Source organism: Botryllus schlosseri, chromosome 6 (genome assembly GCF_051294905.1).
Source record: "Botryllus schlosseri isolate E-star chromosome 6, Bs_hap1, whole genome shotgun sequence".
Lineage (NCBI taxonomy): Eukaryota > Metazoa > Chordata > Ascidiacea > Stolidobranchia > Styelidae > Botryllus > Botryllus schlosseri.
In genome coordinates, this window is record NC_137241.1 from 4,947,748 (window position 1) to 4,960,632 (window position 12,885).

At 41.0% G+C, this 12,885-nt stretch overlaps 3 protein-coding genes across 4 annotated transcripts in view; 1 reads left to right on the top strand and 2 right to left on the bottom strand.

The window, feature by feature from the left end:
• LOC145440466 (peptidyl-prolyl cis-trans isomerase FKBP2-like) overlaps positions 1–5,956 on the bottom strand; it is a 33,032-nt gene extending 27,076 nt beyond the window's left edge. Inside the window, exon 1 of the mRNA XM_080318077.1 lies at positions 5,944–5,956. The gene's annotated coding sequence lies outside the window, so the exon portion shown is untranslated. The remainder of the gene's footprint in view (positions 1–5,943) is intronic.
• On the bottom strand, positions 3,080–4,449 carry LOC145440467 (uncharacterized). The gene is made up of 4 exons (XM_080318079.1): positions 4,329–4,449; positions 4,009–4,236; positions 3,256–3,322; positions 3,080–3,187 (listed from the first exon to the last, which is right to left on the bottom strand). Exons 1-3 carry the CDS (start codon positions 4,390–4,392, stop codon positions 3,264–3,266), a joined length of 351 nt encoding a protein of 116 aa, XP_080174205.1. The 5' UTR covers positions 4,393–4,449; the 3' UTR covers positions 3,080–3,187; positions 3,256–3,263.
• On the top strand, positions 4,448–10,644 carry LOC145440468 (uncharacterized). Of its 2 annotated transcripts, none has more exons than XR_013915546.1 (4): positions 4,448–4,462; positions 9,439–9,711; positions 10,402–10,468; positions 10,537–10,644. XR_013915546.1 is itself a non-coding variant. In XM_080318080.1 (4 exons), the coding sequence occupies exons 1-3, from the start codon at positions 9,328–9,330 to the stop codon at positions 10,458–10,460; spliced, it is 351 nt and encodes a 116-aa protein (XP_080174206.1). In that variant the 5' UTR covers positions 9,267–9,327; the 3' UTR covers positions 10,461–10,468; positions 10,537–10,644. The 2 variants fall into 2 exon arrangements, 1 of the variants encoding a protein (XP_080174206.1); XM_080318080.1 differs by lacking the exon at positions 4,448–4,462 and adding an exon at positions 9,267–9,391 and having other exon boundaries at positions 9,484–9,711.
• The last annotated feature ends 2,241 nt before the right edge of the window (positions 10,645–12,885 follow it).

Consider the following 12,885-nt stretch of genomic DNA (forward strand, 5'->3'; position numbering starts at 1 on the left):
GCGCACGCGCGCAGCTTGAAGGGAGCATTGGTTACTGATACATATATTTTGCTATTTCGCGATATTTTGTTGGGAGTTGTGAAAAAAATACAAAGTTTTATTAATAAGGTCAATCACGGTGACTTCGAAATGTTTACAAAAATCTATTTTCTTCTGTGATATACATAGCCATTTTACATGATAACTTCAGTTGGTATCAGTATCACTTTATTATTATTTGCATCATTTCAAAACACCACAAAACTGCGATACAATGAAAAGATAGGAAGGTTTCGAAACGAATTGGAGTAGTCTTTGAAATCAGACACTCAAGATGAGCTGCTTGATAAAAATGACCAGACTCGACGTTATATGTCCATTAAAAATTGTTTATCAATTTTGGTGCCATATTTTTTGCGATCATGCCCACATGTGCCGTGTATTACAATCACCATCACCTATCTTTGTGGAAATGGATTTTCGGCACTCGTTCATATCAGGTCGACGGCGCAGATTTTCGAGACACGACCACGTATTTCAAGAAATGCAGTTGCAAAATAAAAATATTAAAAGTCAATCCAATTCCTACATAAATAGTATGATGTTATTTTTAAAAAAGTCATTTTGTTGCTGGGTATCACTATAGCCTACTGATATCATTGACACAAGACAGAGGACGATTGCACGATAATCGAGCTAAATTTGAACTAAAACTTTTGGGGGTCCGCGGTTTCCGTGACGGTCCAAAAGGGGTCCGCGAAGACAAAAAGGTTGAGAACCACTGGCCCTAGTGTCTAGTAGGCCTACAACTTATCCGCATCGCCAATCGTCTTGTTAACAACGGGCCTCGCAATACGAGGGAGGAAGTCATACCGTGACATTGTCTGAAAGGGTACACCCGGGTGAAAAAGGTATAGAACCATTGATCTACAGCAGGGGTTTTCAACTTTCTTTCGGCCGTGACCCTTATCTTCCGGGTTTAAAATGTTATGGGGTCTACCTATTAGAGTCATAGTCCTGCTCAATGCGAGATAACCGCCGGCGCCGATATGCCTATTTTTCTAAAATACGAACCTTTTTCTTACAATCTATATAAAAATCCAAACCTCATGTGACATGAAATCGCGCGAAGCGAAGGCGAATGAAGCGGACCAAAGTTCAATGAATCTACTCGAAAAAACGACTTACAAAATTATTTTGGCCACCTGCGAGCTCCGTATAAATTCGGGTGGGGGTGTCGTGTCGTTACCGACCTGGTAGCCCGTATAACTGTCGCGTACATTATGTCCCTCCGCTATTCCAATTCCTCAATTTTCTGGGAAAGGAGGACGATGGACATATTGGTAACCCTAACCACTAAGGTATCGCGCCACTCTTGATACTTGGAAATTAGGGCCAGAAACTGTAAAGACGGAGGAAAATTACGATATTATGAATACAAGCCATTCTATATCACTCGGGCAGAGTTGAAAAAGTGGGTTGAAACGGATTGAACTCAAACTGAACAGTGAACACAATGACATGGACTCTGACTCTAGTCACATCACTATGACTCGAACTCGACCCTCTACTCATTGACTCGGACTCGGGCTTGACTCGATGGTGAATTGGAAATGACTCGACTTAACACGAGTCAAAATTATAAGAGAGATTAACTTGTGACTTGTGAATCGGTACCTTGTGACTCAGCCTGATATGTTGAAATTAAATTTTGATACCATCTTAGTCAACATAATCAGATTTACCGGTAAAACTGCTGGAGGTGGTGCCATTGAAAATATGGGCTCATGTGCGGCGGTCGAGACTATTGATGAGGTTTTTTCGCGTTTCCTGCGGTTTGTATTTACTTTATTGAAGCATTTAGTTATTTCGTTACCTAAGCTAGAGATTGTCGCTCCTCAAAAATATTTGAAATGCCCACGCACCCACCAGACCAAATTAAAGAAAAAGCTCATATTCCTTACGTCGCACACTTTTTCCAATTCACAACTTTCACGGTGACAGCAGTAGTTCCCTCTACGGATCGCATTCGTCAAATCTGCCCCGGTCGGCCGAACCTATATCAGCCAACATGCTGCGGTCATTTTCGACGAACGTTTTTGCCAACACCGATCATTGAGACAGTACACTACGCGGGGTCGCATGTTGCCCAAACTTCACACGTCTTAGTGAGTCGTTGCATTCAATAGAATGGTACTAACTGTTGGTGTCTTATAGTCCCGCAACCGCATGCTATACATCCCTGGACTTAAGCGCCCTACCACCTCAAGTGATCCTATAAAAATATACCAGTCTCTCCTAATTGAGAAAACAGGTTTAATCATTTCTGTAAATTATGCGTATTTTTAATTATTATTATTTTTGGATATCCATATAAATAAGTCTAGTGACATTAGATCGTGCGAAGTGTGAGATAAATTTAAAAGCTGAATGGATACTACTCCAAAGTAGTTATGACTCCTTCCTATCTTGCATCGTAGTCTTGCGATGTTTTGAAATGATAAAATTGTTAGTAAACTAAGACTGTTCCTGTCAAAAAATACTATTACTTTACTTTCATTACCGAAATATTTTGAACCCCTTCGAGCTGGGACGAAATAAGTAACCGAGTGTTCATTATTCAGAACAGTGTGGTTTATGGTGGCGAACCGATTTTCGATTTGAAAACGTCCCGCGACCCACCTACAAATTTGGTAACCTGATTTCGTTATTAAAAAAATGTCACCACCCCCATTCACGTCCGATTGTCGGATGCTAATTGATTAAAAAAGATCAGCACCTTCTTGACTCCAGGAAAAGGCTAAACGAAGCCATCGATGTCTAGATTCACGCATATTTTTCTGTATCAACGCTGCCTGACCTTGCTCTCTGTGGAGTTGTAATATCGCGCCACGAGAAGCCCATACTAGATGCCTTACTCGTTTTCGTTTGAATTCGTTTTCGTAGATGCTCGATTGCTCATGGGAAAGCTGATAATTTAATCTAGTCTGACTTGAACTCAAATTAGTTCCCTATTATTGAGAGTCATTCCAGCGCGCATTCTAAACCTCAACTTTTCTCATGAATTCCAAGTATGGCAGCAGTGAAGCGATTTCTAAAATATTTCGACCAGGTATGATTTATTGTTTTCGGCGACTTTTTCTCATGATGCGGATTTGAAACTAAGAGAAAAAGCAAAATTTTCCAATTCGTCTGGTCTTGTCGAGCTCTGTAATGCGAAGAGACACAGAACCCTTATTAGAACTCAGCTTCACCGAGAAACGTTCGTTTTCTTACCTTGAAGACTAGCATCTCGAACTGTATCGCAGTCTGTTGCTCTGTTGGAGGCTCGACCTTGTGGATTCTGTCAGGTAGAAATCGCCATGAGTTAAAACGGTTGAGCATTTTGACACAAAAGAGACGACGAATCCAATTATTTTCCGAAAATAATGCTATACGTTGCCAATGTCATAGCGACCGTTGTGGGTACGAAATTGAGCATCAAGGGGTACGAAGATCCTTGGGCCACAGAGCTACTTCTCATACAGATATCCCTGTACAGTTTTATGTTATGCTATAGAAATCTTTGCTTTAGAAAAAATAAACAAATATGTGTTGGTATTCAGTAAGAATCCTCCTTGTCTGATTATAACACGTTTACGCTGTTGTCAGTCAGGTGCTTGGCCAGCCAAAAAAAGAAAATGTGGCGTCGAATTATTAGAGTCAAGTTGCCTGCATGCACAAAGGCGTAAAATACCAGTTTAACGTTCAATTGAGCTATAAAAGCCATTTGATTTAGCAAGATATATATATCTAAAAAAGTGAATCAGATTTTAGGGGTACACAAGATGCTCTGGCGACAAAGGAGTACGAGCAGCAAACACGGTTGGGAACCCCTAATGTATATAGGTAGCATTCGATGTTGCACGAGTCAAAAGCTGAAAAGCGATGTGTGCTGCAGTGAAAGTTATTGTGTCGCGCGAATATCGCGTTACGGCCAAGGAAGTAAGTTTCCGACCCTAGATAATAGGGAATGGAATATGCACTTACTGGAGCAGTTCTTTCTATAGCTGTAAACCTTCTTTGGCTTTGCTGGCGTAACGCAAGGGGTTCTGCGAATATAGATCTGTTTGCTCACTGGCGCGATGTAGACACAGTCGTTCCTTTGGGCGGAAGCGCAGCTCACGACTGTTCTTGGAGGAGAACAGCGCGTAGCAGGAGCAGCTCGAGCAACGGCACAAGCTGACACCGCAGCTGGGGCGAAGGAGAATGTTCGAGCTGAAGAAAGCACGAACAAAATGATCGTACATACAAAATTACTGACTTAGGCTACTTTGCTTATATCGATTTCTGAATAACATGCATCATACCCGGTAGGTAACAGTAGTAGGCCGAAGCCATACCGAGCATAGCGAGCATCAAGATGAAACGCATATTTCTTCGTTGCTTAATATCCTGAAGGATGAATGTTCAACTGTAATGATCGACAGTGAAGTGATGAGATGTTACCAACCCAGTGCTTTTATGCATGGGCATAGTCGAGCAAGATAGAATCTCTCTGGTCGGAGTGTGTGTAGCTGCCACTTGAATGACTATGAAAGAGAGAACGGTCTCTGCATTGAAGCGTAGTAAGAATCAACACTCCAATATGTAATTGAAAGATGAAAAAAGTCGACACAAAACCCACAACGGTAATGTGCAACGCTTACTGACCATTTATTTAGAGACTAAACACGAATGACGCACGAGAGGTTAGATAGTGAGAGCTGAAATCATTCGACATCTCGGAAGCGCATCTACTGGGAGATTCCGGTGTTTGTGTACTATATTCCGGCTCTGTATCAACATCGGAATCTTTTCACGATATAATTTCAGCGTTCAAGTGATTCAGCGTGTGCTCAAAGTACTGGAGTAGATATGGAGGATGAGATGTTGACGGAAATAGCTGCAACGAAGTGCAATGGCTTCCCGTCATTCACATCACCGATTCCCTGGAAATTATGTCTGGGATGACAAAAGTATAGGTTGTTTGTTAGATATGCAAAGATTAGCTTGCATCATTCACAGAACACGACGAAAACCGTTGTCATTACATCCCTTTTTGTGTCAACATCGCGAATTCATTGGTATGATGGCAACCCACGCATTGTATTTTATACTATATGAACTTAGCGAAGTGCCGTGAAACTTTTATGCCAAATTACTTTCTCTCCAAATGTTCCGAGTTCAGCGTGCAGTTGAGTCTTTGGCGTCAGTTTCCATGCGCTACAACTAGAGCTGCATTTGAAACAAGGCCCTCGTTTTAAACATGTCTTTTAATGTTCTTTTTTCAACTTTTGAAATACCTCCTGTTTCAAATACAACCCTAGTCGCAAAATCTCTCTCTGTGTGATCATCATCTTCCAATCTTCCCATTCATCTAATTTTTTTTCAGGATTCTATGATTCTTCAAAATCAAGTCTTCAATCAGTTGCTCCGTAGCCTCCATTTGTCTTCCTCTTATAGCCGTCAATCATCCTTGTTGCTTTGTGTGTCCTTTCATTTCCTTATATCCTGCCGACAACGCCATACAATGTAAGCAAAGGTGGTCACGGTCTGTAACGACTTACTTCTACTTTTTCGAAGTACTCATCGCGCGAAGCGAAGGCGAATGAAGCGGACCAAAGTTGAATGAATCTACTCCAAAAAATGATTTACAAAGTAATTTTGGCCACCGGCTAGCTCCTTATAAATTCGGGTGGGGTTGTTGACCTTGTTGTGCCGTTACGGACCTGGTAGCACGTATAACTGTCGCGTACATTATGGCCGTCCGCTAATCCACGCACACTGCAAAACACAGTTATCTGGTCCGCGCATTTGCGATTTCAGTTTGCGATGTCAGAACATTAAATCCAATGATTCATGTGCCTTTTACATTTTGTGCAGTGATTTCCAAAGGAAGTTGATAGATATAATGAATTGCAATTATGGTTATTTATATGTTACAATAATACAACCTGACGAAGCACCTTAAATCTACATCAAATTCACTTCTGTCCGTGTTTAATGCACATCTCTTTGGACGACACACGACATAAATATGACCCTGCTGGAATACTTTCATCAACCTTTCAGTTAGGCTACTATATAATCATAATTATTTTATTTGCCGTAAGCCGTGGGTTGTTATAATAGGCGTAGCCGGGTGAGAAAAAATGTCGTTTCCCCTTCGCATTGTCGACTTTTCGACTACATTGTGACCCCACGCGTGTCACTATTTCTCGTCAGAGTCGGTTGAAAAGCTTGGCGTATTAGGCTATGTACAATTCAATGTTATGAATATATGTTTTGAGAGTATAACATAACAGATATTACTGAATTCTCCCTAAATCTCCCATTTTCCCAATATATAGATCTGTGGCGCACCTCGAAATGCTTCTTGTGACCCACTGGTGGAAAACCCCTGATCTGATCAGCTCTTCGCACCGTATGCATATGTCAACTTTCAGGCTCCGACGCTTCACGAAGCGTCCATATGAATAATGTTCAAAAGTACTGACTTATAGTTGAGTTGATTCAAAGACAGCAAATTGTATTTCTACTTGAAGTAGTTTTGGGCTGCTCCGAAAAGCACTGCTTTTACGTTTACTTGTGTATAATTATGTGTCGCCACTTCTACTTGAGAAGCTTTCTTTACTATTTTGACGATTTCTGCTTATCATTTTATTGATACAAATATAAGAGAAGGTCCATGCGTGGAGGGTCACTTAAAATTAATGACCACCATCGATTACTCGACGCAATCCAACACAAATTAGTAATTGCAATCAAGTAATCAAAATGTCGCGATCACGATACACATCAGTTTTCAAGGATATTTGACGCATGAGATCCTCGGCATTGCGCGAACTTCATTATTTAGAACAATGCGTTGGGGTTCGAATGAGATGTCTACATATCAAAGACTTCGTAATGGGGTTTCGCAAAATGATGTAATGACAATGAACTGTCAATGATGCTAGCTCCTCTTTGCATATCTCGCAAACAACCTGCTGCTATTATTCAAACATAATTTACAGAGAATCAGGGATGGGAATGACGGGAAGTGATCGCATTTCGTTAAAACTATTTCAGTCAACAATAAGTCATCCTCCATATCTACTCTAGTACTTTGAGCGTACGCTCAATCACTTAAGCGCTGAAATTATCCCACGCAAAGATTCCGGTGTTGATTCAGCACCGGAATATGCAACGCAAACACCGGTATCTCGCAAGTGATGCGCTTCCGAGATATCGGCTGATTTCAGCTCTCATTCCAGCCTCGCGTTAGTGTGGAGCGGATCGACAAATTCTCGGGTCCGGCTCCGATCCGGTTTGCCAATTCTCGGGTCCGGCTCCGATCCGGCTCCGGCTGTATCAAGAAAAAGTACTGATTCGGCTCCGGCCAAAAATGAAAAAGTCCTGCCGGAAATCCGGCTCAATACGGTACGGTGGTTTCGTGAATTTAAAAATATGGCTCGTTTCTTTTCGAACTGGCTTGGCGGTTACTTGCGTGTTGTTGGTTGGCAGTTATTTAGTTTATAATTGAACGGTATATTCATATTGAAATGAACCCGAATAATTTCGGCTGACACTCGTCAGGGGTAATTGTCAGCAACTAGTAGAGAATTAGAAAGAACATTGTATATCAACAATCGTATCACAAAATATGACGTCACCAGCATGAAATTTCGTGAATGAGAGAGCGTTCAATCTCGAAATTTCATGCTGGTGACGTCATATTTTGTGATACGATTGCTTGAAGAGCTTCTTGGAGGTACAGAACTTCAATATACAATTAAATAGTATATTCATATTGAAATGAACCCGAATATTTTCGGCTGACACTCGTCAGGGGTAATCGTCAGCAACTAGTGGAGAATTGGAAAGAACATTGTATATCAACAATCCTATCACCAGATATCATTCGATTGTTGATATACAATGTTCTTTCCAATTCTCTACTAGTTGCTGACGATTACCCCTGACGAGTGTCAGCCGAAAATATTCGGGTTCATTTCAATATGAATATACTATTTAATTGTATATTGAAGTTCTGTACCCCCAAGAAGCTCTTCAAATAGTTATTTAGTTACAAACGTCATGCTTATCCATAAAGATTCTCGCCTTATCAAAAAAGTGCTGATCCGACTCCGATCCGGTCCGGCCAAAATTGAAAAAAATCCGGCCGGATATCAAATCTGGCTCCGGTCCATGCACCGCACTACCTCTCGTGTGTCATTAGTAGGGCGGTTTTTTTTGACATGTCATTATTTGTCAAAATTTTGTCAAAATTGTAGAGTTAGGTCAAAATTTGTCAAAATTTTTCATAAAGTCAAAATTTTTTGACGTCTGTATTTCGTTTGTATCGTAGATTTTGTACTGCCGGTGAACTTATTATTTGATATTTTACAGTTTGTAGCCTATTTTATAGGCCTACCGTTGTAAACAGCTAATTGTCTGCTCATTGTGAATCATAAATGGTCAAATAAAATAAATAGGTAGACATGGTGTTATGGTCAACGTACCGCAATATCCTAACTAAAGACTTCTTGGGCATTGCATCATTCTTATGTTAAGAAGCGCTTGATGAAAAATTGTGATGTTGACAACATTGTCAGAATGAAGCAACACGGTGTCGGACTGTTGAACGTCCTTGGCAAGTTTCTTAGTAAGGACATGCATTTTCTACCAGAGAATGTAGGAAAGTAGCCTATCTCTTGTTGCACTACAAAAAATCCTAATTATTTCTTCGTAATACATATTGCAACCACTGGAATTCTTCATAGGGCCAGATTCCGTTAAAATATTGGGTTTTTTATGTAAAAAGTTGGCTGTTTCTGAGCCAAAAACATTTTTTCCGGCCAAACTACTTCGTTAGGACAGCCAGTTCAAACCAGAAATGAAAATAAGTGGTACAATTTTGTGAGAAATGTGGGAAAATACCTAATTTGCATACGTTAGGTCAAAATTTGGTCAAAATTTTGTTTTTTAGGTCAAAATTTTCCTTTTTTTAGGTAAAAAAGAAACGCCCTAGTCATTAGTAATCAGTGTCTAAGGAAACTGTGAGTACGTGTTTCGCATTGCCATTGTGGGCTTTGTGTAGACTTTTTATCTTTCCATTACATATTGGAGTGTTGATTATTACGGCAGTTCAATGACGAGACCGTTCTCTCTCTCTCTTTCATAGTCATTCAAGTGGCAGTTACACACACTCCTCCGACCAGAGAGATTCTATCTTGCTCGACTATGCCCATGCATAAAAGCACAGGGTTGGTAACATCTCAACACTTCACTGTCGATCATTACAGTTGAACATTCATCCTTCAGGATATCAAGCAACGAAGAAATATGCGTTTCATCTTGATGCTCGCTATGCTCGGTATGGCTTCGGCCTACTACTGTTACCTACCGGGTATGATGCATGTTATTCAGAAATCGATATAAGTAAAGTAGCCTAAGTCAGTAATTTTGTATGTACGATCATTTTGCTTGTGCTTTCTTCAGCTCGAACATTTTCCTTCGCCCCAGCTGCGGTGTCAGCTTGTGCCGTTGCTCGAGCTGCTCCTGCTACGCGCTGTTCTCCTCCAAGAACAGTCGTGAGCTGCGCTTCCGCCCAAAGGAACGACTGTGTCTACATCGCGCCAGTGAGCAAACAGATCTATATCCGGAGATCCCCTTGCGTTACGCCAGCAAAGCCAAAGAAGGTTTACAGCTATAGAAAGAACTGCTCCAGTAAGTGCATATTCCATTCCCTATCATCTAGGGTCGGAAACTTACCTCCTTGGCCGTAACGCGATATTCGCGCGACACAATAACTTTCACTGCAACACACATCGCTTTTCAGCTTTTGAGTCGTGCAACACCGAATGCTACCTATATCAGGTGTTCCCAACCGTGTTTGCTGCTCGTGCACCTTTGTGGCTTCAGATCATTATGCGTACCTAAAAAAATGTGATGAAATATTTTAGATATATATTGCTAAAGTAAATGGCTTTAAAGCTCAATTGAACTGTTATTTTAGGCCATTGTCCATGTACTCTAATAAATTGATGTTAGCTTGGAAAATGTGAAAAATAAAATTCAAAAGCCTTTCTTTTTATCGGCTGGCTACGCACTTGGCTAACAACAAGTGTAAGCGTGTTATAATCATACAAGGAGGATTCTTACTAAATAGCAACACTTATATGTTGATCCTTTTTCGAAGCAAAGATTGTAATGGCATAATATGTAACTGTGCTGGAATATCTGTCTGAAAAGCTGCTCTGTGGCCCAAGGATCTTCGTACCCCTTGATGCTCAATCTCGTACCCTCTACGGTCGTTATGACATTGGCAACGTAGCGTTCGGAAAATAATTGGATTCGTCGTTTCTTTTGTGTCAAAATGCTCAACCCTTTTAACTCATGGCGATTTCTACCTGACAGAATCCACAAGGTCGAGCCTCCAACAGAGCAACAGACTGCGATACAGTTCGAGATGCTAGACTTCAAGGTAAGAAAACGAGCGTTTCTTGATGAAGCCAAGTTCTAATGTGAGTTCTGCGTTTCTTCGCATTACAGAGCTCGACAAGACCAGATGAATCGGAAAATTTTGTTCATTCTCCTGATTGCAAATCCGCATCATGAGAAAAAATCGTCGAAAACAATAAATCATACCTGGTCAAAATATCTCATGAGTGCATTTGCTGCAGCCATACCTGGAATTCATGAAAAAGTTGAAGTTCAGAATGCGTCCAGGACAGGGATATCTAGACTGTGACGGGATTGATAACTAGTCAATTGACCGCGTACTCAGTTGACGGTATAAGGGCATTGCTTACAACAGCAGTTGAGGCGGAAGAGTGTCGTTGCGCTAGATCTAGTCTAGATATCGCTGGTCCAGGAATATGGACACTCAGTACTATTATACAGTCTACACGGAACTAATTTGAGTTAAAGTCACACTCGATTCCATCCTGTAGGCATACGACTCATCTTCTTACACGTAAGTCAATACGAAAACGAATTCAAATGATTAAGGCGTAGCATACACTTTCTACGGCACGATAGTATTAAATCGCAGAGCCAGGCCGCGCTGTCAGAGGAAAGTATGTTGGAATCCAGTCACTCGTGGATTTTTAAGCTTGGCCTCGTTTAGCTTTTCTATGGAACTCGCCAAGTATATGTCTTAGGTCCACTGTTATGTTCCTGATCTTGTTAGAACAAAAACTCAATACGACGAGGTTGCAATATGAAATCAGCATAATATCATAAGAACAACTTAAGACGGGTGACACGATCCATAGTGCAGGTAAACGAAAGGCAATAGACAACAGAACACAGGGTGTAAATACGAAGCACGACACACGAAGAAATAATGATTGTCGGTAATTACTAATTCTAGTGACAAATAAGAGACAAACGATACCAACGTAAAATGTACGAACATAACAGCTTTTATATGGCACTCGCCAATTTTATGTATCAGTTCCACTGCGGTCGTTGCCTCGAGTATTTCAATGACTTCTTTAAGTCGGAATCAAAAGCGCACAAGTACAACACACGCGCGTCCACGTCGTCCAAATATATTTTATGATCGACCGAAAAGATCATCGCTTTATTAAATATGCCGGACCTGATTTGTGGAACAGCATCCGGCCGGCCATTCGACAGTCGACGAGCATGTCCACATTCAAGTCAAAATACAAGCAATTAGTAGTAAATAAATACTAGTCCATCCTCAAGATTACTGGACCACACGACTGACCTATCGATCTCGCTTTCCATGACATGCCTCCCCATTTCTTTTCGCTTTATTTTTTCTATACTATTTTCTCTATTTTTCATTCAGTGTGCATGCCTCCTCTTTACATCGCCTAGAGCAGTGGTTCTTAACCTTGCCTCCAGCGCCCCCCAAGGGGCGTTGGCGATTTTGAAGGGAGAGGAAACGCTCAGGGGGCGATATGGGGGGCGCTGGGCTCAGGGGGGGCGGTAAGGGGGGCGCTGGAGAAAAATATCTTCGCAGTAGATGATGTCAGTGTTGGGATCAAGTCACTACCATCGAGTCACGAGTCATTTCGAGTCATTGCACATTTTGACTCGAGTCAAGTCAAGTCAATAGATTTTCAAAGGTGACTCGAGTCAAGTCAAGTCACTCGATCTTTGGAGGTGACTCGAGTCAAGTCGAGTCAAGTCAAGTCAAGTCACGAGTCAAGTTGTCTTTTCGAAGTATGAGGCATGATTACGTCGTTGCAATTTGCAAGATGTCTGCAATACAGATTGAGTGGTCATTGATTCCGAACCGATGAACGAATATAGAGTTAAATACGCGCGCAAGAAGACGCTGCATCGCTCACATATACGTAAAACTATTAAACTACGTAAGTAATTGCATAACCTCAGTTTATAGTTACCAGCCAAAATAGAGAAGAGACAAACGAATTGATAAGATGCAATACATTACCCATTTACGAATAGATATGATACAATTCGAGTATGCGTTGAGGACAATATATAAACTATATTCGAATTCAATTCAAATAAAACAAGAGGTTTGGTACAGGTAAAAGAACAGAGAACAGAAATAGACATTTTGCTATTTTATTACTACTAGAGTGAACGACAACGTAAGCTGTAAGCTTCGATCACTTCGTTTGCGGTCAATTTATTTATGAGAGAACAATCGCGGCTCGGTGAAACGCTCGATCATTGAATGATTGATCGCTTTCAAGGGTTACACCAGCGTTTCGCGAACAATCCGAACATATGCAAGATACAGTGATTTTTATCGACACCGATTACTTGATGACTTGAAATTGACCCGTGAATTTTGCTTCGAGTCACGAGTCAATCCACATTTCTGATACGTCGAGTCAAGTCAAGTGAAGTCATTTTAGCAAAGTGACTCGACTCAAGTCAAGTCTTACGAAA